This window comes from Quercus robur, chromosome 12 (assembly GCF_932294415.1).
Source record: "Quercus robur chromosome 12, dhQueRobu3.1, whole genome shotgun sequence".
Taxonomy (NCBI): domain Eukaryota; kingdom Viridiplantae; phylum Streptophyta; class Magnoliopsida; order Fagales; family Fagaceae; genus Quercus; species Quercus robur.
The window spans coordinates 38,921,724-38,948,598 of NC_065545.1; the positions used below are offsets into that span (position 1 = coordinate 38,921,724).

Sequence of the window (26,875 nt, forward strand, 5' to 3'; positions counted from 1 at the left end):
CACAGGTCCTCTCCACATTAATGCGGCCGGAAAAGTAGCTGTCATGCATTTAATGTGGCAGCTGTAACTTCTCCCTTGACATCCTACCCTGTCCTCCCTCTTACAGGCTTGTGGGACTCATCCCTATTAATAATACTCGTTGAAGTGAATCCTTATAGCTGGAAGAGTGCATGTTCGAGCCATATTTGGTACGTTCGAGGAGACATTTTTCCTCGGACTGCCTTTTAAACAATTTTGGGCCCATAAGAGTTGGGCCAGGAGTCTTTTTGGCACCCACACCTTCTCCTCGGACGTGGTCGAATTTTATATGGGGCCTAGGGCCCATTGCATGACCTGGGAACTTTACCCCTACAATAGCCCTTCAAAATTCCAGTTCTTTCCCTCCTATCCGAGGAGAAAAGGCGGGATTTTGACACTTATGAGATTTCTTATTGTAAATCCTTGTTTTACATATGTGGAGACACAGCCCCACGTGCCTCATTACTGCTACTGGCGTTTCGTAACCCACGAGGCGCAAATTATTACGCTAGGCAGCTTTATATCCTTCGAATCCAACGGTGGGGCGCTTGATCAACGGCTGATATTTTCCCAATCATCTGGGCGGGACTAAGTTCGTTCAGTTTCTGCCTACTATATAAGATTTCCAAAGGGAATTGCTTCCATTTTTTGAAAAAGCACTCAAGCGTCCCAGAGTACTCTAGCACTTCCTTTTGCAAAGCATCCCAAACTCCGCAGACACTCCCTTGAAGATTCCCGGCGAGTTCTCCACAGGCTCGAGAGGTTTAGGATCTTCGCTCTCGTAAGTGCTCATTTCCTGTATTACTTAGCCTTTCCCTTACATTGCCTTTCCCGGCTTTCTTCCTTAAGTAGACCTTCTTCGCGTCGCATAAGGTTAGTGGGATGGGTAAGCTCGAGAAACTGGTAGACTCTTCGGCCAGTATGGAAGGCTTCAAGGCCAAATACCGTATCTTGCCGGGAGTAGGTTTAGAATATTGCTCCTTGGACGAGATCTTAACCAAGAGAAAGACAGGGCAGGTCGCCATTCCAATGATAGCTTTCATAGAAGGAGGAATGATGACCCCAATGGGGAGAATAACTAGAGATTATTTGCGTGGTCATAGGCTGACCCCCCACCAGTGCACCGCGAACATGTTCCGAATCCTGGGATGCATAGACGCTCTGAACGAGTAGATGAACCTCGGCCTCTCATGGCACGATGTAGTTCACCTATATGAATGTCATAGCCTCAGTGAGTCGTATTACCTGAAATCTAGGTCCGACGAGGTGAGGCTGATATTCTGCCTTCCCAAGTCCAACAAAGGCTTGAAGGACGACCTTTTGATCGTCTCCGGAGCATGGCACGACGGTCTTCACTGCCCAGTTAGGGCGGGAACACCAGGTGGGGCACTGTAGGGTCAGGATCGCTTATAGGGGACTTTAGTCTTGAGTTTTTCTCTTCGTTATTTTGGTTTTGGTTTTGATTATTTACCTCGTCGGACTAACGTAACCCTTCCTTTGGGTTTTGCAGATAAAGAACAAACAACTCCATGGCTAAGTTTGGCCAACGTCCAGGCCCTTAACTACCTCCTAAGATCCGAAATCTTTGTGAGTGAGGACGGGCAACTGCGTTCCGCTCCTCTCATCTTAGACTACGAGCCCCTGTCACGCGCTTTTGTGGACGCCGGTCAAGCCATCAGGGCTGGAAGTGCCCGATTAGCTCGCATCGACGTTTCCATACCAGGCTTTCTTGCTCGGGCAGACCTACCTCCCGTCCAATTGCCTGTTCAACGCGCTTTTCCAGAGGTAGTTGTCCCAGGGGAAGGAGCTGATTCCTCGCACTCATCTCTTGAAGCTCAAATTGACCAATTCCGTTTCGCCGAGGAGGGAGAGGTATCGACCAAGCCTGTAGAGCTCTCGGACTCCAGCTCAAATATAGACCGTTCCTCGGCGACTCCAACACTTGGCTTGGTAATTGCTTAAGTTGACACCAGCCAAGAGATTGAGGAAGAGGACATGGATTTGAAGCCCTGGTCTAGCCTCAGGGGCCTCTTGTCCAATAGAAATAAGGGGCAGTCTTCTAGGGACGCTCCCAAGGAGCAGGCCACCTCCAACCTTCCTCCTCCTCTCCCCCCCCCCCCCCTCAATTGACCTAGCACTACAACCTCTTCCCAATTTGAGGCGAAAGAGACCAGTGGAAGAGCTGGAAGAGGGCGAGGTCGGCCCTGAAAAGGCTAAGCAGCAGAAAAAGGGCAAAGAGCCCAAGGAAAAAAGGATAAGATTTATTGATAGCCGAGATGAGGCGGCTATAAGGAGGGAGCAGCGGACCTGGTCCCCACGCCTTGAGTTGGACGGTGCCCCTATCTCATAGGACACGACTCTGTGGGAGTCCCAACGAGGGCCGGCATCTTACTTGGCTGAGGCCTTGCAGCAGCCCCTTCTCCTGCCTCGTGACATGGAGGGGCTCCGGGCTACTCGGCAGCCGGATCTCTTCATGTCGCTGAAGAGAGATATGGCCATGGTAAACAAAGACTCTTCCTTATTCAATTTCTTCACTCCGCACCTGCCTAGTTGTTATTTCTTTTAATCAATCTTCCTATTACTCCCACGCAGGTCACTCAACAAATTTTTGTAGCTGAGGAGTGGGCCAAGAGAGCTCGTGAAGATCTGAGAAACTGAAGTTCAGTCCCGCCTCGCTGCGGAGAAGACTACCGGCGTCCTCAGGCTAGAAAAGGATCGCTTGAATAAAGAAATAAAGGAGGTGCTGAAGGCCCGTGATAGTGCTAAGGCCGAACTTAAGACCACCACCAAGTAGGCTGAGGACATGCGCCAACAGCTTCATCAGTCCAAAATAAACCTCGCGACCGAGAAGCAGATGGTCTTAGACCTCAAGGCTGAGCTATCGAAGGCTAAAGAGGCGGCTCGCGTGGCCAAGGAGGCGGCTAAGGCTGCAGTGGTAGCCTCCTACGAACATGGGGTGGCGGATACTGAGGCCAGGCTGACTAAGGAGGTGGCTTTGGTATGTAGGGACTATATTACTATGTCCTGAGGGGTGGCCTTGGACAGGGCGGCAGTTCCTACGGACTCCGACCTTAGGAAGATTGAGAATATCTTCTTTCCTGAAGATATTCGCGAGATTCCGGGCTCGGTTCCTTCTAAGGAGCCCCTCTCTGCTAAGGTCATTGCTTCGAATTCCCTCATACCCGAAGTTGAGGAGGTACAGCCACTTGCAAAGGACAAGTCGCCTGAGGATGCCCTCACAATAAGGGACGTCGTTGTGCAAGCCAAGGTGGCCATACCTAAGCCCAAGGCAGGAGGTGATCAGTCTGAGGTGGAGGTCCCTGTAAAGAATGCTGCCCAAGATAAAGCCTGGGACATTAGTGTAGGACTTTATTTGTAATTGTCTTCTTTTATCTTTTATCTTTTATTTTGCTAAAGTTTGTAAGAGAATGCATTTTGGAGCCCAATGAATGATGTTATTTTTCCTTTGAATTTTGTTGCACTGCTTCCTTTTCTGCCTTCATTATGAATGAACTTCTGTTATGCTACTAACTGTTGAGAGCCAAACGTTATTCGAAATTTAAGCAATGTGGTTAAGCATGAATGAATGTATGAGAGAAATGATAGTCAATACTTAGATAAGACTGCGTCGAGGTTAATTTCCCCCAAGCCTGTGGTCCGAGGAGCCAGGCAGGACTTGGGTTCTGTTTAACACTTAGTTGGAATTTTACAGTTGTTAATTTCCCCCAAGCCTGTGGTCCGAGGAGCCAGACAGGACTTGGATTCTGTTTAACTCTTAGTTGGAATTGCACAGTTGTTAATTTCCCCCAAGCCTGTGGTCCAAGGAGTCAAGCAGGACTTGGGTTCTGTTTAACACTTAGTTGAAATTGCACAGTTGTTAATTTCCCCCAAGCCTGTGGTCCAAGGAGCCAAGCAGGACTTGGGTTCTGTTTAACACTTAGTTGAAATTGCACAGTAGTGTAGCGCCAAGAATTACAAACTTTCATTAATAATAGTACCTTTTCAGGTTATTTACATTCCAGGGGCGTGGCACTACATGTTCGTCCAAGTCTTCTAAAAAGTAGGCCTCTATGCCGGCCACTGAGGTGATACGATATGGGCCTTCCCAATTTGGTCCGAGTTTCCCCCATGCGGGATTTTTTGCAGTGCCCAGGACTTTCCTCAATACCAGATCTCCGAGTGCCAGGGGCCTTAGCTTCACCTTGGCATCATAACCTTGCTTGAGCTTCTGCTGGTAGTACGCAAGTTGGATCATTGCACTCTCCCTTCTTTCCTTGATGAGGTCTAAGCTTTTTTCCAGCAGTCCATTGTTAACATCGGGGTAAAATGTGCTGGTCTTCAGTGTTGGGAAATTTATCTCTAGGGGAATAACAGCCTCCTCTCCATAGGTCATCGAAAAGGGGGTTCCCCCTGTGGATCTACGTGGCGTGGTGCGGTACGTCCACAAGACGTGGGGCAGTTCCTCTACCTATCTTCCTTTTGCATCGTCTAACCTCTTTTTCAACCCATTTACTATGGTTTTATTGACGGTTTCAGCCTGCCCGTTCCCCTGTGGGTAAGCCGATATGGAGTACCTATTGGCAATTCCCAACTCGCCACAATATCTTTTGAAAGCTTTACTATCAAATTGGAGACTGTTGTCCGAGATTAAGGTGTGACAGACTCCGAACCTGGTGACGATATTTTTTCAAACAAATTTCTTGGCATCAACATCTCTAATGTTTGCCAGCGGCTCAGCTTCGACCCATTTTGTGAAATAATCCGTGCCGACAAGAAGAAACCTTTTGTTCCCTACTGCTTTAGGAAATGGTCCTAGGATGTCCAGGCCCCATTGCGCGAATGGCCAAGGGCTGGACAGCGGATTAAGGGTTCCGCCTGGTTGATGTATATTCGAGGCGAACCTTTGGCATTGGTCGCACTTCTTTACATATTCCTACGCCTCTTTCTGCATGCTCGGCCACCAATAACCTTGCGTTATGGCCCTATGGGACAACGACCTACCCCCCGTATGACTCCCACAAATTCCTTCGTGCAATTCCTCCAAGATAAGTTCAGTGACATCTGGGTGTACGCATAGCAAGTACGGTCTTGAGTATGAGCGCTTATACAGTTTGGAGTCCTCGGACAACCAGAATCGAGGAGCCTTTCTTCTAATCTTGTCGACCTCGTTCTTATCTTCTAGCAAGGTGTCGTTCTTTAAGAATAGTAATATAGGGTCCATCCAGTTAGGCCCTGCCCTGACACTGTAGACTGGTACCAAGTCGGTTCTTGCCATCGTTGGGCTGCATAGATCTTCTACGAGTATGACCCGAGGAAGTGATTAAGCCGAGGAAGTGGCGAGTGTGGCAAGGGAGTCAGCGTGGGTGTTCCCGCTCCTAGACACGTGCACTAGGTTGAAATGATCGAAACGCGCCCGCAAGCGCTTGACTTGGACTAGGTACCCCTGCATTCTTTCTTCCCTCGCCTCCAATTCTCCATTTACTTGTCCCATGACAAGTCTTGAGTCCGAGAACATGTTTATGGATTTCCCACCTAGTTTCTGGATCATTGACATTCCTTCTAATCATGCTTCATATTCTGCTTCGTTATTCGTGGCAGAGAAACCCAGCCTTAACGACTTTTCGATGGTAATCCCCTCGGGGGAAACCAGGACGAGCCCCACCCCTGAGCCCCTTTGGTTGGCCGCGCCGTCGATGTGGGCTTTCCAACAAGTGGGCTCTTGCTGAGAAACTGTGCCGATCAGTTTTTTGTCTAGGTTTAGTGGCCCTCCTCCTCCTTCTTGCGTGGGTTCGGCAAACTCAGCTACCAGATCCGCAAGGACCTGACCCTTTACAGCTGTGCGAGGCATGTACCTAATGTCGAAGGCACCCAGAATCGTCCCCCATTTTGCTATTCTGCCCGTGTAGTCGGCACTCCGGAGTATTGATCTCAGTGGGAGTTGGGTCAGTACAACAATGGTATGTGTCTGGAAGTAGTGAGGGAGCTTTCGTGTGGCTTGTACGATTGCCAGGATAGCCTTTTCGAGGGGGAGGTAATGGATCTCTGCCTCGTGCAACGATTTGCTTACGTAGTAGACGGGCCGTTATGTGCCGTTGTCTTCCCGGATTAGCACTAGACTCACTGCGTGAGGGGCTACCGTGATATAGGCGAATAGCACCTCGTCGGCTTCAGGACTGGACATGATTGGTGGCCGAGACAGATATTCCTTAAGCTGTTGGAAGGCTAAGGCGTACTCTTCAGTCCACTCGAAGCCTTTCCACTTGTTTAATAAGAGGAAGAAAGGCCTGCACCTGTCCGCCGAGTGGGAGATGAAACAGTTTAAGGCGGCAATCATGTTAGTGAGTTTTTGGACCTCTTTGGGGTTCCGAGGAGGCTGTAGGCTATGAATAGCTCTAATTTGATCGGGGCTGACTTCAATGCCCCTATGGGTCACCATGTAACCTAAGAATTTCCCTGACCCCACCCCGAAGGAACACTTGGACGCGTTCAGACGCAGCTTGTACTTTCTTAGAATTCCAAAGACGTTGCCGAGGTCTCTGACGTGGTTGGACACTAACTTGCTCTTCACCACCATGTCGTCTATGTAGACTTCAATGCTGTTATCCATCTGTAGTTCAAACATCCTAGTCATCATCCTCTGGTAGGTTGACCCAGCATTCTTCAAGCCAAAGGGCATTACCTTGTAATGGTAGTTTCCAACGGGGGTGAAAAAAGCCGTTTTTTCTTGGTCCTCGGCAGCCAGGGGTATCTGATGGTAGCCCTAGAAGGCGTCCAAAAAACTCATTTGAGGGTGTCCCACGGTCGAATCCACCAATCAGTCTATCCGAGGCATGGGGAAAGGATCCTTCGGGCAGGCCTTATTCAGGTCTGTGAAGTCCACGCAAACCCGCCATTTCCCACTCTTCTTCTTTACCACGACTGTGTTGGCCAGCCACTCGGGGTAAAATACCTCCTTGATAGCCCCTGCTTTCTTCAATTTTATAACCTCCTCTCTCACCGCATCTACATGCTCTTTCGACGGTCGCCGAGGAGGTTGCTTCTTAGGTGTTACGATAGGGCTAACATTCCGTCTGAGAAAGTCAATTAGTGTTTTCTTCTCTTGGGGCGGTAGTTCTGAGCCGACCTGAAAAAATCTTTCCGGGTTGGAGCCCACAAGAACATTTTCCAAATCCTCACAACTCACCTCCTCAACAGGTCCCTCACTACTCGAGGCCGAGGATGGGGTCGTTAATTACTATAAGTCGTTTTCGGCTGAGGCGGAGGGCTCAGTACTTGGTCGTCGCGAGATGGCGGACACCATGCATTGCCGGGCCATGGCTTGGTTCCCTATTACTTCTTTCACTCGACCGTCCGACGGGTACTTCACCTTTTGGTGTAAGGTTGATGATACAACCCCTAGGGCGTGAAGTCACGGTCTGGCTATGATGGCGGTGTAGGGGAAGTATGCATCTACCACTATAAAGTCCACATCCACTACGTCCAAGCCTGTTTGTATAGGCAGCCTAATCATGCCTTTCAGAATGACAGTTTTTCCTTCGAAACTCACTAAAGGGGAGTCGTACGCCGTTAGGTCTTCTGGTTTCAGCTTCAGTCCCTTGTATAAGTCGGGCTACATTACTTCCACGGCGCTGCCCTGATTGACTAGCACCCTCTTCACATCATATCCCCCAATCCTGAGCGTGACGATTAGAGCATCGTCGTGGGGCTGGAGGGTTCCCAGTTTGTCCTCATCCGAGAATCTGATTAGGGGCGTGGCCACCCTTCTAGCCCTCTTGGACTCCCAGTCGTTAGTTTCAGCGGGGAGTCGGCCCACCGACATTACTCTAAAAGGATGGCAGCCAGTCCTTCTTGGTGCTGCAAGAATGACATTTATCGTGCCAATGGGTGACCTCAATGTACTTTGCCTTGTTTCGATGTTCGACTGCTCCTGCCATCCAACAAGGTGATGCAATAGATGTCTCAACTTTCCCTCTCGGACCAGACGATCCAAGTGATTTTTCAAGTTCCTGCAATCATCGGTGGTGTGGCCCGGCTTTTGGTGATACTCGCAATACAAATTCTGGTTACGTCTTGCGGGGTCGCCTGCCATCTTACTGGGCCATTGGAAGAATGGTTTGTTCTTCACTTTCCCTAGGATCTTATGTAATGGTTCTCGGAACACAGCATGGACTGCTTGTGCCCATGTGGATCCAGACTGCTTCGAGTAATCCCTTCTCGGTCGGTTACTGTTATTAAAACGGTCTGACCTGAAGTCCCTCCTCTCTTGAGGGACAACCTTCGTTTTTCCCTTTCCCGTTTGCTGGTCCTCTTCGACTCTCTTGTACTTGTCGATTCTGTCCATGAGTTGGCGCACACTAGTGACCGGTTTCCCAGTCAGGGACTTTCTTAAACCATGCTTTGTCGGCAAGCCCTTCTTGAATGTGCTAATGGCGACGTCATCGTAATTTCCCTCTATCTCATTATACACTTCCCAATATCTGTCTGAGTAGGCCTTTAGGGTCTTTCCTTCTCGCATGGACAAGGATAGGAGGGAATCTAAGGGCCGAGGGACCTTGCTGCTAGTTATGAAGAGAGAACCGAAAGCCTGCGTCAGTTGCTTAAAAGAGTTTATGGAGTTTGGCTTGAGGCCATCGAACCATCTCATCGCCATGGGTCCCAAACTGGACGGAAACACTTTGCACATCAACGCCTCGTCCTTGGAATGGACAGCCATCCTCTGGTTAAACTGGCTTACGTGCTCTACTGGGTCCGTCCGACCATTATATATAATAAAGGCGGGTTGGTGGAACCGCCGAGGGAGCTCAGCCCCCTTATCCTACGTGTGAAGGGTGACTGGGAGATGCGGTCCAAGGCCTTGCTCATGGCGTCGTTCGCTAGGCCCTGGTAAGATGGGCTTTTGTGGCCGCGTTTGCGAGGTTGCTCTCCCTCATAGGAAAAGGTTTAACTTGGCGGGGTTCTCGACCTCCGCCTATACTCATTGTCCTCCTTATCGCTAGTGTCCGGGCTGGGGGAAGGACGTATTCGCTGTGCTCAGCATAACTTCTTCTTCAAGTCGTTGATCTCTTGCTGTAGAGCCCTATGATCGTTTTGCTTATGGGATGCGTGACCTTTCCCCTTTGAGCGACTTTTGCTCGTGTGAGAGGTATTTACACTACCCTCTTATCGCTTGTCTTGATCTCTCTTCCGTTCCAGGTTCAAGAAGTTGTCTTGCCGCTGGGAGTCTGCGTGTCCCGTTTGGCGCGGACTTGATCCTCCCATTCCTAATGGTTTCACTTGTTGAGGCACAAGTTCTCCCCACAGACGGCGCCAATTGTAGGGTCGCGATTCGGGTTCCAGGCCCAACAGTTATGGGGTTCTGGCCCAAGGAGCTCTAAATAATGAATTTGTAGAGAGTGGGTTACAGAACTAGGTCCTAACGAAGTGCGTACTAGTTAACGTTGGGCCATACAACAATTGAAACTAAGAAAATCTCCTTCATGTCCATTAGATGTATGGTCTGAGGAGACGTATGGAGTGTATCCCTATCTTTGATCAAAGGCTATGGTTCTTCCCCTCTTCTTCTGCTCTAAGTTCCTCATTTTTTCTGGTCCCCTCTTCATGGGACTCCCTCCTCTTATATAGCTCCCTTGAAGTCATCAGGGCCTTACACTTGTTGTTCATCTGGATCTTCACTTGAGTGCCCGTCCCATCGGACATCTCCCCCATCTTTCTGTGAGTTGTGGTAGCCAAGGTAGCACTGTTCACAGGTCCTCTCCACATTAATGCGGCCGGAAAAGTAGCTGCCATGCATTTAATGTGGCAGCTGTAACCTCTCCCTTGACATCCTACCCTGTCCTCCCTCTTACGGGCTTATGGGACTCATCCTTGTTAATAATACTCGTTGAAGTGAATCCTTATAGCTGGAAGAGTGCATGTTCGAGCCATATTTGGTACATCCGAGGAGACATTTCTCCTCGGACCACCTTTTAAACAATTTTGGGCCCATAAGAGTTGGGCCAAGAGTCTTTTCGGCACCCACACCTTCTCCTCGGACGTGGTCGAATTTTATATGGGGCCCAGGGCCCATTGCATGACTTGGGAACTTTACCCCTACACCAATTATACAAAATCAAAGGCATTTATTTCAGCTATGTTTGTTTCAGTGTAAAATATTTTCCGAATGTAAAATATTTTCAGGTGAAAATATTATCGGGAAATGAAAATATTTTCAAATGTTTGGTTGCATTTCAAAAAATGTTTTAAAAAATATTTTCTGGTGTTTGGTTGTATTCTTGAAAATGCTATAGAAAACACATTTTCTCAGCTTCCAAAAAAATATATAATATCATTTCTCAATAGATAAACACAAAAGAAACAAAACCCAACAAAAAAAATTCATCAAATCCGGTCAAATTGAGAGAAGGAAGAAAGAGAAAGGCGACTGGGTTCGATCCAGAGGCGGCGAAGGCAAGATCGCACGGTGGAGGCGACTGGGTCACAGTGGGTCGCTCGTCTTACGGTGGTTTGCTCGACATGGGTAGAGAGAAAAAGGGTAGATCGGTGACATGGGTGGCAGAGGGAGGAAGAGAGAAACAGGGCAGATCGGCGGTGAGAGGCACGGCCTAGATGACAGTGGAGTTGATCTCAAGTTCAGGTGACCAGCCTCTCTCTCTCTCTCTCTCTCTCTCTCTCTCTCTCTCTCTCTCTCTCTCTCTCTCTCTCTCTCTCTCTCTCTCTCTCTCTTGGTTCGGTTCTTTTTTTTTTTTTTTTTGAAATGGTTTGAAGGTAAGCTTGGAGATGGGTTTTGGACCGTGGTGCAGCACGATCTGGGCTGGCCGAAGCTTGGCTAGGCTAGTTGGAGCTTGGCTGAGGTGAGCTTGGAGATGGGTTTTGGACCGTGTAAGGAGTGTGCTCGAGCTCTCTCTCTTCAAGTGTGGTTTTTGGAAATTGTGTGAAGGTAAAATCAAAGCGTAAATGATTTTACGCTCAAAGTGGCTTATTTTCCAGTCAAAGCGTAAATGATTTTCCGTTAACCGTATTTTTTGTAGCTGCCAAACACACACAAAGTGTAAAATAATTTCCTAAAAGTGTTTTCAGGCGAAACAAACGCAACCTTCAATTTATAAATTCAATTTCTGATATAAACTGTACTTGAAACAATCTCTTACAAAAAATGGCCGGGATAGAGAGGATGGTAAAAATCTAAAGCAAAGCCAATTTGAAGCTAACCTATTTGCCAGTCATAATTTTAGTTTTAAGCAATTCTTAAATCTATTTTTTCTATTTTAAAACACTATTTTATAACTCAACCTACATTTCATTTCTTATTTTTCACATCATACCAAACACTATTAATTAATTTATTCATTTCATTGTTATTGTTGAATTTTTAAATATTATTGAATTAATTTTCTTTTTTAAGTAATTAGATTATTTCAAATCAGAATGTTGAGAAGCTTCTATTAAACATAATACAAAGAGATTATTGTATTTATCTAATAAAAAAAGTCTATGAAAAATGTTTCAATATTTTTTATGGCAAATTTTTCAATAATAAACGTACTGTTATTAAATACATATATGTATTGTTATTTCTCTATTTCTGTATTTTTATGCTGAATTTTTTATATGTACTTTTGTTGAAAGATGTCAAATTTATACACGTCCATATATTTATTGCATTTTACAAGTGTCATATATCACTAACTATGTTTCAAATTAAAATTTACAAATTTAAAGGTATACAAACTTTCATAGGCGAGTACGCCAATAAGAAAGAATGAATGAGTACAAGTTGGGGAAATGAAACAACTTAGACGAAAATTCAAAATTACATTGGTAGAATTAAGAAAAAAAATAAACTTATCAATTAGATAAGTAATAGAAAATATAGTTGCAAATAAAATAAAATGGAAGAAAATAATATATACGACCGACCCTAATTTTTTATGACGAAGAACTTCACCAAGGCAGGGCCCTTTGAACCCTCCCTTAAGGAGCAAACACAAATACACAACCTCACCCACCAAAACCATATTGGGAGTTCAAGGGATTCTTTATTGGGATTGAACTCACAATATTTGGGTCTACAACTCATCCAAAACTTCCAACCATTAGGTTGCACCCTTACAGGTGATTGACTTCAACTAATTTGTTGAGAATCCATAATCGACCCCAAAGAGTTGGGAATTAAATTCTTCTTGTTATTTTTGTTGAAAGGTGCATAGATTGACACATCAATTAAACAACATGATAATCTATAAAGTATTAGATAAAATAAATAAATTAATATGAATCTTGAAATAAACAATATTGACAATATTTAAAATAGAGAGATCATGTTCCCATGTTTTCACTTTTCTTTCTTTGTTTATTACTTTATTTAAATAAATTTTTGTTAATTAGTATCTGAATGAGATTTTTCTTTTGATAGGTAATATAATTGGTTAAGTAAAATGGAATATATCTGAATGAGAACATAGTTGTCAAAACGTGAATCGTATCATGAATCGATTTTTAATTTTTCTGTATCATGTATCGTATCGTATCGTGTATCGTAAGATACACAAACACTTAATAAAATTTATAAAAAAATTATAAATATACATATATAAAGGGTATATTCATTATAAATTTTGAATATATTCAACTAATGACTAATTTATTCAACACTTATGTAATAATATTTAATCAGCTAACTAAATAAATCAAACTAGTATGTGTTTATAACATACGCATTCAAATTTCCTAAATTCAAAAGTGATAATATATTACAAATGACTCAAAAATAATAATTTTTTTGCATCATATTGTCTAATCAACCCCATCTAAGTCAATGCTATCATCACGTTTATAATTTTACAAACTTATTTCTTTATTAAAATTTTCTTCATCGTGTCAATTAATATTTTATTCATAGTATATAAAATAAATTTGTAAATATTAAAGTGAAGGATAAGTGTGTACTATGTAGTCTAATCGTAGGAGAGAGAACAAAAAAAACTTATGAATATGTTATTTTAGTAGGATAAACTAAGTAAACTAATAATTTTTTGTTAAAAACAAGTCTAACAACTTGTTAGATTCAAATAAATGTACAAATTTTAATAAAAAATTTCATTTTAAAGCATTTGTCCATATATCGTACGATACGATACGATTCATACGATGCGCACATTGTATCGTACGATTCATGAGCACTTACGATACGCCAATACGATACAGAACGTTTTACACATGATACGATACGTATCGTACGATACGTATCACGTATTGTACGATACTGACAACTATGACATAGTTGTCAAAACATGAATCGTATCGTGAATCGATTTGTGATTTTTCAGTATCGTGTATCGTAAGATACACAAACACTTGATAAAAATTATAGATTTACATATATAAAAGGTATATTCACTATAAATTTAAAATATGTTCAACTAATGACTAATTTATTCATCACTTATGTAGTAATATTTAAGAAGCTAACTAAATAAATCAAACTAAATTGTGTTTCTAACATTCACGTTCAAATTGCTTAAATTCAAAAGTGCTAATATATTACAAATGACAAAAAAATAATAATTTATTTTCATCATATTACCTAATCAACCCCATTTAAGTCAATGTTATTATCATGTTTATCATTTTCCAAACTTCTTTTTTTATTAAAATTTTCTTCATCATCATTAACATTTACTATCTTTTCTTGTTCTTTTTATTTTGATAATTTTTTTTTTTTTTAAAGTCTTCTTGGCATTCTAGTTTCTTGGATATATAACAATAATGACAAAAATAAAAAATAATTATATTGTCAATTAATATCTTTTCATAGTATAGAAAATAAATGTGTAAGTATCAAAGTGAAATGTAAGTGCAAACTACGTAGTTCAAATTTTATAGGAGAAAGAGAGAAAAAAAATTATAAATATGTTATTTTATTAGGCTAAATTAAGTAATCTAATGATTTTGTGTTAAAAACAAGTTTAACAACTTGTTAGATTCAAATAAAAATACAAATTTTAACAAAAAAGTCATTTTAAAACATTTGTTTATGTATCGTACGATATGTACATTTTTACGATACGATACGATTCATACGATACACACAATGTATCGTACAATTCAAGAACACTTACGATACGCCGATACGATACGAAATTTTTTACACACGATACGATACGTATCGCGTATCATACGATACTGACAACTATGTTGTCTACTATCCTGGTGACAGTATTATGGACCATACGGTGGAGGAGAAAAAATTAATTTTTGATAGTGAAAAGATGGATCCCGTAGGTACTTTGATTTATAGAAAAACAAATGTAAAAATAAGCTAATTAAAAAAAGAAACTAACCCATGTAGTTGACTAGCTGCGCATCTCAATTGGTCTTTAAAATAAACAAGCTAGAAAATAAGATTGAAGCAGCACTTTCTGCTCTTTTTCTTGGAAGATTTGTAAACTAGTGAGCCTCTTTTTCTTTTTAATCTTTGTTTTTTTTAGCAAACTAGTGAGCCCCTTTATCTAGCTGAGTTGAGGTATTTTTTTGGTTTCATACTAATGGTTGGGGATTTGGGTCCAGTCCCCAATGTAGAAAAATATCCAACGTGGTCACTCGTAAGTAGGGGTGGCAAAATAAGCCCAAACTCATTTGCCGCCCAAACCCACCCACTCTAATTAAATTCAAACCCACCCAATTATTATTTGGATTAAATGGAAATCAACCTAATTAGACCCAATAATTATTGGGTTTTAACTAAAAATCCATTGAGCCCCATTTAACCCAAATTCAACCCAGCCCTTCCCATCCAAAATAAAAATAAAAAAACCTAGCCTACCCCTCTTTCAACCTCTCTAATCGTTTCACTAGGTTTTCAAATTTTAAAGTTTTCTTTCATTTTCTCAGCCTCCAATCATGTGTTCAGATTCCTAAACCCACCTAAGCAATCACTGGGATCAAGTTCAGAGCCACGGTCAAGCAAGAGTGAAACAATGTCGGTGAGTCCATTGCAGGCTGCGACATGGAGAGCTGTGCGGCCGTCACTATCCGTGAAGTTGACGTTGATGCCGGAATCCAATATCAAGCACCCATTTTTTAAATTCTAAGATTTTATTTCTTGATGCAGTGGTAGTCAAATCTTCATTTACTCTCATGTTTTTTGGAAGAAGAAAAACTTGACAATTATCCCATAAATGTGATCTATTGATGGATCCCAATACAATATCTTGTCTTTTTCCCTTTGGAACAACAGGCAATATTTGCCTGAAATCTCCTCCAAGAAGTATAGTCTTTCCACCAAATGGAGTATTAGTTAAGCTCAAATCGTTGATCGATAAAATATCTTTTAGTGATCTATCTACCACTTCAAATGCGTATCTATGATCCATAGGTGCTTCATCCCATATTATTAAGCTTGTCAAAGATATTAGCTCTGCAAGTTGTGTACCATGTTTGATGTCACATGTTGCATTCTCTAGAGGGTTTATGGGTATTCAAAATCTTGAGTGAGCTGTACGTCCTCCGGGTAGTAAGAGTGCGGATATTCTTGAAGATGCAACAACCAAAACTATATGTTTCTTTGAACGTAGACTGGCAATAATTGTTTTGTAAAGATAGGTCTTTCCAGTTCCTCCATGTCCATAAATAAAAAATAGTCCCCCCCTTTTTTTTAATCCTGAATCCATCACAGCATTGTAAATAGCCTGTTGATCTGAGTTAAGTCCTGCAAATAATTTTTCATGCTCTTTGTAACTCTTCTTCGTTATATCCAGTTTCTTCTCTAATCAAGCTATTGGTTAACTGATTTAACAGTTCCATGTTTGGCAATGGTAGAGTGTCGAAATCTCTCAAAGATTTTCCATTTTATATTAGGAGCTTTTCAATTTCAAGTAATGCATAATTTTGAACCTGTTCTTGTGTTAGTTGTAGATCTGGATGTTGAAATAAACGCCTTTGTCGATGAAGGATATCATCTGACAAAGCTTTCCAGTTGTTTGTCCAAAGCTGTAATGGATTTGAGACTTCACAAAATAGCAGAAGAGTGACGAATAATTGTCTAAGTTGAGCTGTTGTTGCCCATTGTTCTGCCTCTTTTATTGCATCGTTCCACTCTTTATCTCCATCTAATAGACCAAGAGCATAGCATGCCGATTTGAATGTAGGGTGCATTACGTTATCAATTGTCCGTATCTGTTCGAAATTTTGTGGTCCTCTAACAATGTTCAGCAGCATTCTCAAGTAATATCTTTCTCCAGAAGTTGGAGGTGCATAAGTAATTCGTCCTATAGTTTTACCTGCTTTTCTAGGCCTCCATTGTTTTTACTGCTTGCTCAATACAAATTTTGTTGGGAATTCAGCATAAGTCAGTGATCGTGCTTCTTCATTTACTGAATTCATTTGCATCCACTCAGTAAACACTGTTCTGTCTATGCCTTCCCTGTGTAAAAGAAAGATATTATTAAATGGAATCATAAATTTGTATGATCTCAAAAATGGAATGAATATGGATTTAACTAAAGTTTTTTGTTTTATAAATATCTCAAAAATTTATAGCTTTGTTTTATATTAAATTATATATAATATAAAATTTGAGCAATAATAGCTCTTCCAATGCCATACCTGTTTATAACGTTTCTAGCTCGTTGATTGTCTGTAAAAGTGACGGTATGTTCATCTTGGAGATGAAATGATAATCATTCAACTGCTGAAGTTGGTATGTTCATCTTGGAGATGAAATGATAATCATTCAACTGCTGAAGTTCGATAATGTATGTCAAATTGGTAAATTCTCCAACATGCTTCACACGCAGAAATATATCGACAATCCAAGTAACATTTCCTTTATATTTTATTTCTTATATATAAATATGTTAATTTAAATTTGAAATATGTATTATAACTAAGTCTAGCGCGATGCATAGTTTATTTTGAACTACTGTAGTATCAATGACAAGCAAGTAAATTTGTCATTTGTTAGAACTAAGTCCAGCGCGATGCGTAGTTATTTTGAACTACCGTAGTACCAATGAGAGTATGCTAGCCACTCCTTCATCCACAACCGTAAGATTGACCGCTCAAGAAACTCCTTGACCTTCTCGATGGCCAAGAGGTCATCTGGTATCAACCTGAGCTTCTTTGGACACATTTCTTCACATAAATAATTGTCGCCATACCAGCTAACTATCACCAAATTGGCTCTACCTAAGTATTGTATAGAGGGAGATGGAATATGAGGAGAGTAGAGGAGATGAGATGGAAAGGTGGTAAAGAAAGTCGTATATTTTTACTACCTTCCCTTCTACTCTTCTCTTCTTCTTCTATCTCCCTCCTTTTCAAACATACTCTAAAGAGAAACCTTCATCATTTTCCCACTTCTTTGGCAAAAAATTGATTTGGACTGCATCCAACGTGCCCATTGATATGCAGTAAAATCGAGGTTCAATTCAAGTATATATTTATCACATAAATGGTCACTCGAGAGAGAATCTGAAAATAAATGTTCAGCACCTGGTGCCTTTATATATGAACTGGTGAAACAATGTTTCTTCCAGCAACCAAATCAAAAATTACAGAACAGTAAGAGCTTGCCACTATTGCAGAAAAATATTTTAAACAGCTCCATTCAATGGTTTGATGATTGCTTTGAGATAGGCAAGATCAAACAATAAACTTTCAAGCAAATCATCAACCAGTGGCACCAAAGAACCAATTAACCCAAACTTGATCTTGTCACCTCATATGCCAAGAAGCATGCAGCATTTGCAGGCACACTTCGGGCCATGGCAGGTCCAAAGCCCTTATACAGGCCTTTTACTCCCTCTGAGGCCAGGATCTTTCTAAAAGCATTAATGGAACCCGAGTACTTGGGATTTTTGTAATCATCTACCTGAATTACACTCTTGACAACATCAGTAGGATAGACTGAGATCCAGAAGGCACCTCCAGCTAAGCCTCCAGCCAACATCAAAGAGCCTCTTCCCAATTTTGATGTGTCTTGGCCACCTGCAAGGTACTGCTTCAAGGCTTCGTAGACACCAAACATTGCGGCATTTCCTGGAACCTCACGTGCCATGGTGGGAACCAATCCCTTGAAGAGACCCTTTACACCCCCTTCTGATCTAAGAACATGCCTGGCCACATCCATTGGTCCTCCATACTTCACTGCAACGCCAGCCGAACCAGAACCTGCCAATGCACTCTGGGCTTGCAACCTGTTTTTCAGTAGTAAATCCAAAGCAGTTAGCAGGTAAACTTGAAGATTTGAAGAGTTTCCCATAGAATTTAAAGAGTATCATAAACAAGATCAGAAAAATTATGTACAATTTATGAAAAAAAGTTCATGATTTGCTCAACAGTCGAGATTTTGCAATACTTAAACTGTTGAATCATATTTCAATAAATCAGATAAAGTGGCTTGATTTGAAAAGATATCTAAGCTCTCAGGACTTCAAAATTAGATCATATATTACAAGGACAGGAAAAGTAAATGACTAAAATACTGACCTGCACTTGATCAATTCAGTGGGGCATGCTAAGATGGAAACGGCAACTCCAGCCCCTGCCCCACAGACTATTTGCTGGTTAACTGTAAGGGGGGCACCAGGTTCAGACCGCAACAATGCCTCCATTTGTCCCCTCACTGAGAAGAGGACGGCATTGAAGGCAGCCACAGTGGCCAATGGAGCCCCCATACCTTTGTACAAACCTCTAGGGCCTTCAGCAGCTAATGTTTGCCTGACAGCATCCATTGCACCCGCATACTTGAGAGGTTGGCCTGGGAGCGGAGCAGGCTGGCTCTGGAGCTTGACCTTAATGGTGTCAAAGGGGTGACCACAAATCAATTGGGCTGCTCCTCCAACAGTGCCAGCAGCTAAGTCCTTTGCTACATCCCCCATCTGCGAATTTCAATGTTATAAGAAACATCTTTGAATGGACACAAGATAATATCATCAATAAAAAAAATTATTTATCTTTATCCCATGAGAGAGAGAGAGAGAGAGAGGGTTATTATTGAAATAAACAATGCTAAGAATAGATCTAATTAGAGCTTTAGGCTTGTAGCAGAAAACATAACAGCAATTTTACACAAGCATCCATTTGAAAAATAAAACATAAATATGACCACACATCAAAAATATATATTACCAGATGAACACTTTAAGCAATAGTACTAAAAATGAAGCAGTCAAGAAAACAAAACTGGGTACTTAGAGAACAGAAAAGGAATCCAAAATTGTATAGTATTAGTCAGGCAAGGAAGTATTCCATGTCGGAGGTTATGCGTTTCTCCAATGGGAGGATTCATTGGGACATCCAGTTCCATTGTCCAGTGCAGGATTGGGAGTTAGAAGCGTTGGCCCTATTTTTGGATATGCTTTATTCCAAGGATGTGTGAGGTGTTGGGGCTGACAAAGTTTGTTGGAAGCCAGCAGAGAGAGGTTTTGAGGTTCGAGGTTTTTATCACTCTTTATCCCCTTCTTCTGTCCTTTCTTTTCCCTGGAAAATGATGAGGCAATCGAAGGTTCCTTCTAGAGTAGCGCTCTTTTGTTGGACTGCAACTTTAGGTAATATTTTAACTACATATAATCTTTGGAAGAGGCATATTGTAGTGCTAGATTGATGCTATATGTGCAAAAGGTGTGGGGAATCAGTGGATCACATTTTTCTTCATTGTCCTATAGCATATTAGCTATGGTCAATGGTATTTTGTTTGTTTGGTATCCATCGGGTTATGCCATATAAAGTTATTGAGCTGTTAGCTTCCTGGAAGGGCAAGTTCGGTAGATATCAAAATATAGATTTTTGGAGATTTGTGCCGCAATGTTTGTTTTGGTGCTTATGGTGGGAGTGGAATTCTAGATGCTTTGAGAATTTTGAACGGTCTATCTTGAATATAAAGTCTTTCTTCTTCCGTACTCTCCATGAATGGAATCTAGTTTTGCCATCATGGTCTTATTTGTCCCTCTCTGTTCCAGTGATCATTGTAATTTGGTTTTTTGATTGCTGCCACTATAGTACGTTTCTAGCGTACTTGGCTTTTTTGTTTTTAATAAAATATCTTACATTATTTATAAAAAGAAAAAGAATCCAATTGGCAATACAAGCTTCACAAAATGGATCGTTATTTAATATTATCAGCAGAAACTACATAAAAGTTACTAGCTTGTGCCTCCCAACATCAAGAAGAATCAACAGCAAAAGCTGAACTGAAGTTTCTTACAATCCACAACACTTTCGGGGGTTCTAGGACAACTAAAAAAAATATTAAAATTGGATTACTTGTGAGTGTAGTAATCTATGTCGATAATAGTAGATTTTAGTTGGCTTTACCCATGAATGTAGGCATAGGGTTACTTGAACCACATTACGTTGCATCTTGTGGTCTTGGTATTCTATTTATGAGTATCTCAAAATAAATTGTTATCAATGTTGTTGGTTAAGGATCCTAGATGACAAACACAAAGTTATAGGTGCAACTATTTGATGGGAATAATAATTTGAGTTTTAGTCACACCATCAAAGATGGCTACTTTGTTGTACCAGACGTACACATCTAGTGTACCTGGCTACTTTTGTTTCGTTATCAATAAATTTTTACCTATTTATAAAAATTTAAAAAAAAAAAAAAAAAAAAAAAAAAAAAAAAAAAAAACTATCAAAGATGTTTGGGTGCAACAAAGTTTGTTCAGGGAACTATACAAGAAATGAAGAAGCAGGCCACAATGCCCAATAATGAATAAGGAGTTTGAGATGAATGCATTGAAGACTATCTCTTTTGACTCTTGCTCTAAAGGTAGAGTACAATGCCTTAAATGAGCATCCTCCCAAATAATGGTGGAAAATGCTAGAGAAGATATATATGTCAAAGTCGCTTAGAGATTAATTGTATTTAAAGAAACAGTTGGGTTGGCTCTGCATTGAAGAGGGGCTCATACATGATATACTAGAATTTGGAAGGATATTATTTTCTTTTGACTGATTAGATTCATTGGATAGATATTATAAAAGAGGTGAAATTTGGAAGGAATTTGACTTCTTTTGATTGACTAGATTCCATAGATTATGGATATTTTACAAGAGGTGAAGTTATGAAAGCTAGTAAATGTGCTTTGGTGGTAATCAAAGTAGAGTAAACTTAAAAATTTGTATGAGTTAATTGGTGAGATACTTAAAATTCAATTGAATGGAGTAAAACACTAAGAGAATCATTTGGTTAAAGCATCATAAAGGAAAGAAGATAATGAATGGAAAAGAGTAAGATTTATGAATTTTTTTCTTATAAGTGAGTAGGATTTATGAAAAATGTAACTAATATGGTGCAGAGCAAAGTTTGATCGAGAATTTCAAGTATTTCTTGATATCAATTGATCACAACTCTTGTTGAGAACATGGTGGAGCATCTCTAACCCTGTAGTTAAAGGTGGAAGGCGACTTTAATGCAACAAATCTTCTATCGCCTGAAGTATGAGACACCAAAAAGGGGCTCACCCAAGTGAAGCTAGGTACCGCTTTAAATATAGTTATCATACATATAATGAACCCAAATAATAAGCAATTAATGCTTATTAGGCATGATTTGAATTTTTCAATTGGAATGAGGCTCTATTAACTAATCTAAGAATAAACTATTCAACAATCTTTTATAAAAATTTTCAAAAGTAAAAAAGAGAGCAAAGTCAAAAGATTATATGACAGAACCTTTTTTTTTTAAATCTAAATTCATGTGAAAAGAAAGAGAGGTTAGAGAAAGAGAGAAGAAAGCAAAAGAAAGAGACACCTACTAATTAGAATTAAAGCATAGATCTACCCTTCTTTGCCAATTATGAAACTGCCTTCTTTTTTTGCTGAATCCATTAAAGTTTTCCCCTCAATTTCGTTAGAACCTGTTAATGCACTTGCTAAATTCATTAAGGTTCTCCCCTCAAAAGCATCACAATCTGTTTAAGGCACTCAAGCACTTGCCTAGGTTCTAAAGACGAGAACCCCACTAAAGGTGCCTCGCCCCAAGGCTTCAAAGGGCTGTGGTGGCACCTCACCTTGCTTGAGTGCTTGGCTTGCCCTTGACTTCCCTGATCTCTACAAATAAGAAGGGTGCAAAGGAGGTAACCCAAAGTACAGAAGTGAAGACACCTCCTCGTGACTAGAGGTGGAAATTTGGTTAAGTCCAACCATGAGGGGATTAGAAATAAGTCTCAAGATCTCTTTGTTGGTTTTGGAATTTGAAATTAAAAAGAAGAATTTTAATCTTAAAATCCTACATTAATTAGAAGAATAATAAAGAGGTAGAATAATTACCATTGAGAGAACTAATCCAATATTGAGAAGAAAAAGAAATAAGTGGTAGTGTAGCTTTTTCCATGTGTGAGAGATTTGAAAAACAGTTTTATCTAGTAGTCTAGTACATTAATGTGAGGGTATCTTTGGCTGCATTGAGGTTTAACATTGGTGAGTCTTTAGTATGTGTTTAAGAGGATTGAGCATTATTTCCAAATATTGGGGTTTGGTTGACAGTACTTGTGTATGTAGGCATAGAGTTAGCTGAACCACATTAAATTTTTTTTCTTATGGTGTTTGGTATCATATTACAGGATTTTCACAGCTACATGTACATAAACCTAAAAAATTTATGTCACTGCTCCTAGAACTATTTCTAACAATGACATTGAATTGAAAATTTGAGTTGTTTGATGGAATCATACAGAAAAATGACATGAAAATCCATGTCATATCATAAAATTGAACTACTTACCTATCAAGGAAAAAGAAAAATGACATGAAAATCCAAAGAACCTCATAATTTAACCACAATCTCTCACTGGTAGGGCTAAAACATAATCACAACACAATCAATAGATCATTGGCCAGAGAGCTAGCTACATTCAACACAACCAAATCATTTTCAACTACGTGAGTCAGCTAAATATTACTCAAAAGACTTTTTTTTTTTTTTTTAAAGTTCCAAATCAATCTAAAGCAAAATGAAGAATGAGTATAGTAGATGATTTTGTTGCCTGAGAGGTTTATATAACATGAGTCCAACTATCTAGCAAGCACAATTGAGCTCATTAACTACTCTATGCAACTAAAAGATTCAACCTAGATTGCTTACAAGCTTGGTTAAGGTTAAGGTTCATGTTGTGTCATAGTAGTTACAAAAAGCCTCTGAAAACTTTGCTTACATACAATGTTAACATTAACACCTGAAGCAAGTGAGTCTTTATGCCTTTATGGAAAGAAACTTAGGAGTTTCAAAAGTTAAAGTGCTATAGTTGCTAATAAGGGCTTTTATCAAGAATATATAATAAACCAATCAAAAGTAGGGTAGACATGAACAAGTTTATTTAGGGACACTTTTTTTCCTTTTCTTTTATTTTTGTTGGGGGGGGGGGGGGGGGGGGGGGGGCGGGGGGGGGGGGATTGACAGATTGTATTTCTTCAATGTCTGTTAAGGGAAAAAAAAATGGAGGGATTGCAAAGGACGAGGAGGGTTCTTTCAAAATAGGCCCCACATTTCTTCATCTGCCCAAAGAGGGTTGAAAATGGGAGAGAATGGAGAAGTAATAACAGGCGAGACGCTTATAATAGTTTTCCCCTAATCCCATAAGATGTCTAATGTTACCTTTCTAGTATAAAAATAACAATGATAATCTAACAAAATAATGCTTCTCTTGTCTCCTGCTTCTGAACAGCCAGAGAATCAATGGGTGAAATCCTTTTTCTAACTTGCACATGGAAAATCAGTACATAAGTTCAATATCTTGGTCTTATGCTAGCTACAAGTGTAAGTCCATGTGATGCATGGGCAGGAAGATAAGGATCTTCCCCATTAATATTAAGGTGGTGGGAGTAGAAAGATAGTAAAAGGGTCTCAATCATTTTTACTTCTGATATATACATGAGTAAAGAAACATTTTAGCCAGGAAGAGATATGAGAGGGTACTTGGAATACGAATTACAAAGTTGAGTGTTTCAATTTTAGCATAAAAAATTTTAGTAATGCTCTGCCCCAAGTCTCTCATTATCTAACATGGTGCTGAGGTTCTACACATGAGACACGACCATTGGTGCTTACCAACTAGAAGGATGCTGAAGGAATTGCTATTTCTTCATTAACCTACCAACTCTTTTCTTTACTGCAATACGTAGCACCGTTCCTTCCCTCCATTTCTTGACAGAGACAAGCTACTCCTTATAACTATTCATTCATCTATGTAAGAAAAAACGTAATTTGATTGGCTTAAGGAATAAATGAAAAGGTGTGCTCATCTACCCAGCTTCTATCCTTCCAACCTGAAGTTAATAATGACACAATCTTTAGTTCTAATTTACTCAAGCAGTTTATAATTATCATGCTCTCTCTCTCTCTCTCTCTCTCTCTCTCTCTCTCTCTCTCTCTCTCTCTCTCTCTCTCTCTTTGTGTGTGTGTATTTCTATTTCCAAAGCACCAACTTTTTTTTTGATATCTTCATTAAAAAAAGTACGTCATGTTCATGATGACGAACAGAATGTACTAGAAACAAATACAAACAAATCAAACAGAGATAGAATGCATGAAATCAAAAATGGAAATACATTGTGTAAAACGCCAAGTACGAGACCACCCAAACAATGTCCCAACTAGCAAAGACTTCAAAAAATCCATAGATTTCTCAATGTCCTCAAAAGTGCAGGTATTTCGTTCCCTCCAAATTAGCCACATTAAACAGGCTGGAACCATATTCCAGACCAAAGAAGAGTGTAACCCCAAATAATTCTCCCATGCAAAAAGAAGAGAAACAACCATCCTTGGCATCACCCACTGCAAACCAAACATCAAAAACACTTCACTCCATAAGGCGCGTGCGAACTTGCAATGAAGTAAAAGATGATCCACTGTTTCTTCATCGCAACGGCACAAACAACACCATTTCAACTTTCCAGTTTCCCCCCTCAAAACAAAATGAAAACATTTTATTACCACATAATTGCACTTACATATGCATGTTTGACATACATCTCCACCCTTAAAGGTTTAGTTGATGGAAAAGTTAATATGGACATCTCTTCTAAGAAATTGAGCTACAATCCATCATCTCTCACCATCAAGGACAAATGTTGTGAAACCAACAGTTTTTGAATTTAGCTGAGTTGTTGGACACAAGAACCTCTACAAGATAATTTTCATTCACTGCAGATAGTAAATAATTTTTTTTTTTTGTAATCCTTTTTTTGTTATTTTCCCAAACTATCATAATAGATTAAAGCATGCAAAAAACTTCTTTGAACTTCAAAGTTTTGAGGATGCCTGTGCAACTAAGCCTCAGGAAATCAGGGAATTTACTTCTGATCTCAGATTAAATCAAATCCTATATGCACAGAAAGTCAGGGATAGTTTTCTAAGCTTAGAGAAAATATCGGTTAGAAGTCTCTACAAGGAAGAGTTCAAAACAGGACATTTAATAATAAAATGAGATTTACATAAGTGGAAATGTAGATGCTTGAGATACTCTAGTATTTTTAAATTGCTCTAGAAAGATCAAAAGAGAATCTTCATTTCCTTTCACACACATATACAGTGACATTAGTAACAAAATCGATTTCTTTCCATGGATGCTTAATTATAATTGTTTTCCAAGTGTCAAATCAAATATGTACGGTGAAAATTCTGTTCTATTAACTACACCCCAATAATTTTCACACACATTGAACTGAATTCCACAGCTCCTTTTGAAAACCATTTCTAAATTTACACTAAACATACTGAAATTTCAGCTTCAACATATAAAACGTGCCATTGTCATAGAATCGGAACTGGGTACACTAAATGTTTCCAAATCAATCCACAATGAAACACAAAACATGCAACTATTGAACTATTGTATTGGGTTTTTTTTTCTGACATTAATTCTAAATGTTTATCTTAACAACTAAAAGAAATTCACAAATGCATTTTTATATGACTCTTAAAAGAACAGAACCCAAAACAAAATAAAGGATGCAAAGCAATTGAACAAATGTAGGAAACATACTGGAGCGGAGTTCAGAGTCACCGAAAGAATCCAAAGAAATAAGAGCGAAAATTATTGGACGCCCAATAAGAGCAAGAATGTTGGCCTCCAATCTCAGACAGCAGAATCTGATTAAAACAAAAAAAGAAAAAGAAAAAGTGTTAGATACCCGTATAGAAATATAATACTATATATAATATACAAAGAAAGAGTGAGCCATAAATACATACCCATGAAATGAAAAGAATGAATTGGGTCCCCAAAAGGAGGCTTTGGATGGAACTCTGAAATGGGTTGCCCAAGAATAAGAGAATCTGTGAAAAGGCAAACAACAAATGAGAGGGAATTAAGGAATCTTTTTGGTACTTCGTATGAGAAGTGAGAGCCACAAGAGAAGAGGTTAGATACGACAAAAAAATGAAAGCCAACCAACCAACTCTAAGCGTAGATTTAACACAAAGGAAGAAATGAGAGAGTGAGAGAGAGATGTGGTTGCTGGTTGGTCTTGGACGTGTGTGTCTCCCCCTCTCTCTCTCTCTCTCTCTATTGGAAATGGAACTAGTGTTTTATAGCCTGTTTGGTTCTGATTTTAAAAAGTAGTTTTCAGTGAAGGGTTTGCGTTTTTTTTTTTTTTTTTATAAATTGGCTAGTAGGGGTTTGCGTATTATAAAACCATCTATGAAATATTTTTAAATAAATTATATAACTTATATAAAAGGTTCCGTCATCCGTGACTAAAAATACATATGGATGGTTATTTTAACTATAAAATTATAATGTAGTAGGTTGAAAGAATATTATCATGCAGTAGATTGAAGGAATATTCTTGGAAGCCAGGAGTATACAGTATGAAGTGAGTAAGAGTGAGTTTGAGTGAGTGTGGACCA

General features: G+C 40.0%; 2 protein-coding genes across 4 annotated transcripts; both read right to left on the reverse strand.

The window, feature by feature from the left end:
- Positions 1–7,627: 7,627 nt before the first annotated feature.
- LOC126708488 (uncharacterized) lies at positions 7,628–8,668 on the reverse strand. The gene has a single exon (XM_050408280.1). The coding sequence runs from the start codon at positions 8,666–8,668 to the stop codon at positions 7,628–7,630; it is 1,041 nt and encodes a 346-aa protein (XP_050264237.1).
- Positions 8,669–17,488: 8,820 nt separating this feature from the next.
- On the reverse strand, positions 17,489–26,584 carry LOC126707997 (mitochondrial carnitine/acylcarnitine carrier-like protein). Of its 3 annotated transcripts, none has more exons than XM_050407786.1 (5): positions 26,422–26,584; positions 26,219–26,302; positions 26,010–26,116; positions 18,505–18,896; positions 17,489–18,212 (listed from the first exon to the last, which is right to left on the reverse strand). In XM_050407786.1, the coding sequence occupies exons 4-5, from the start codon at positions 18,894–18,896 to the stop codon at positions 17,711–17,713; spliced, it is 894 nt and encodes a 297-aa protein (XP_050263743.1). In that variant the 5' UTR covers positions 26,010–26,116; positions 26,219–26,302; positions 26,422–26,584; the 3' UTR covers positions 17,489–17,710. The 3 variants fall into 3 exon arrangements, with proteins under 3 accessions (XP_050263743.1, XP_050263744.1, XP_050263742.1); XM_050407787.1 differs by having other exon boundaries at positions 26,418–26,534; XM_050407785.1 differs by having other exon boundaries at positions 26,219–26,538.
- Positions 26,585–26,875: the final 291 nt, after the last annotated feature.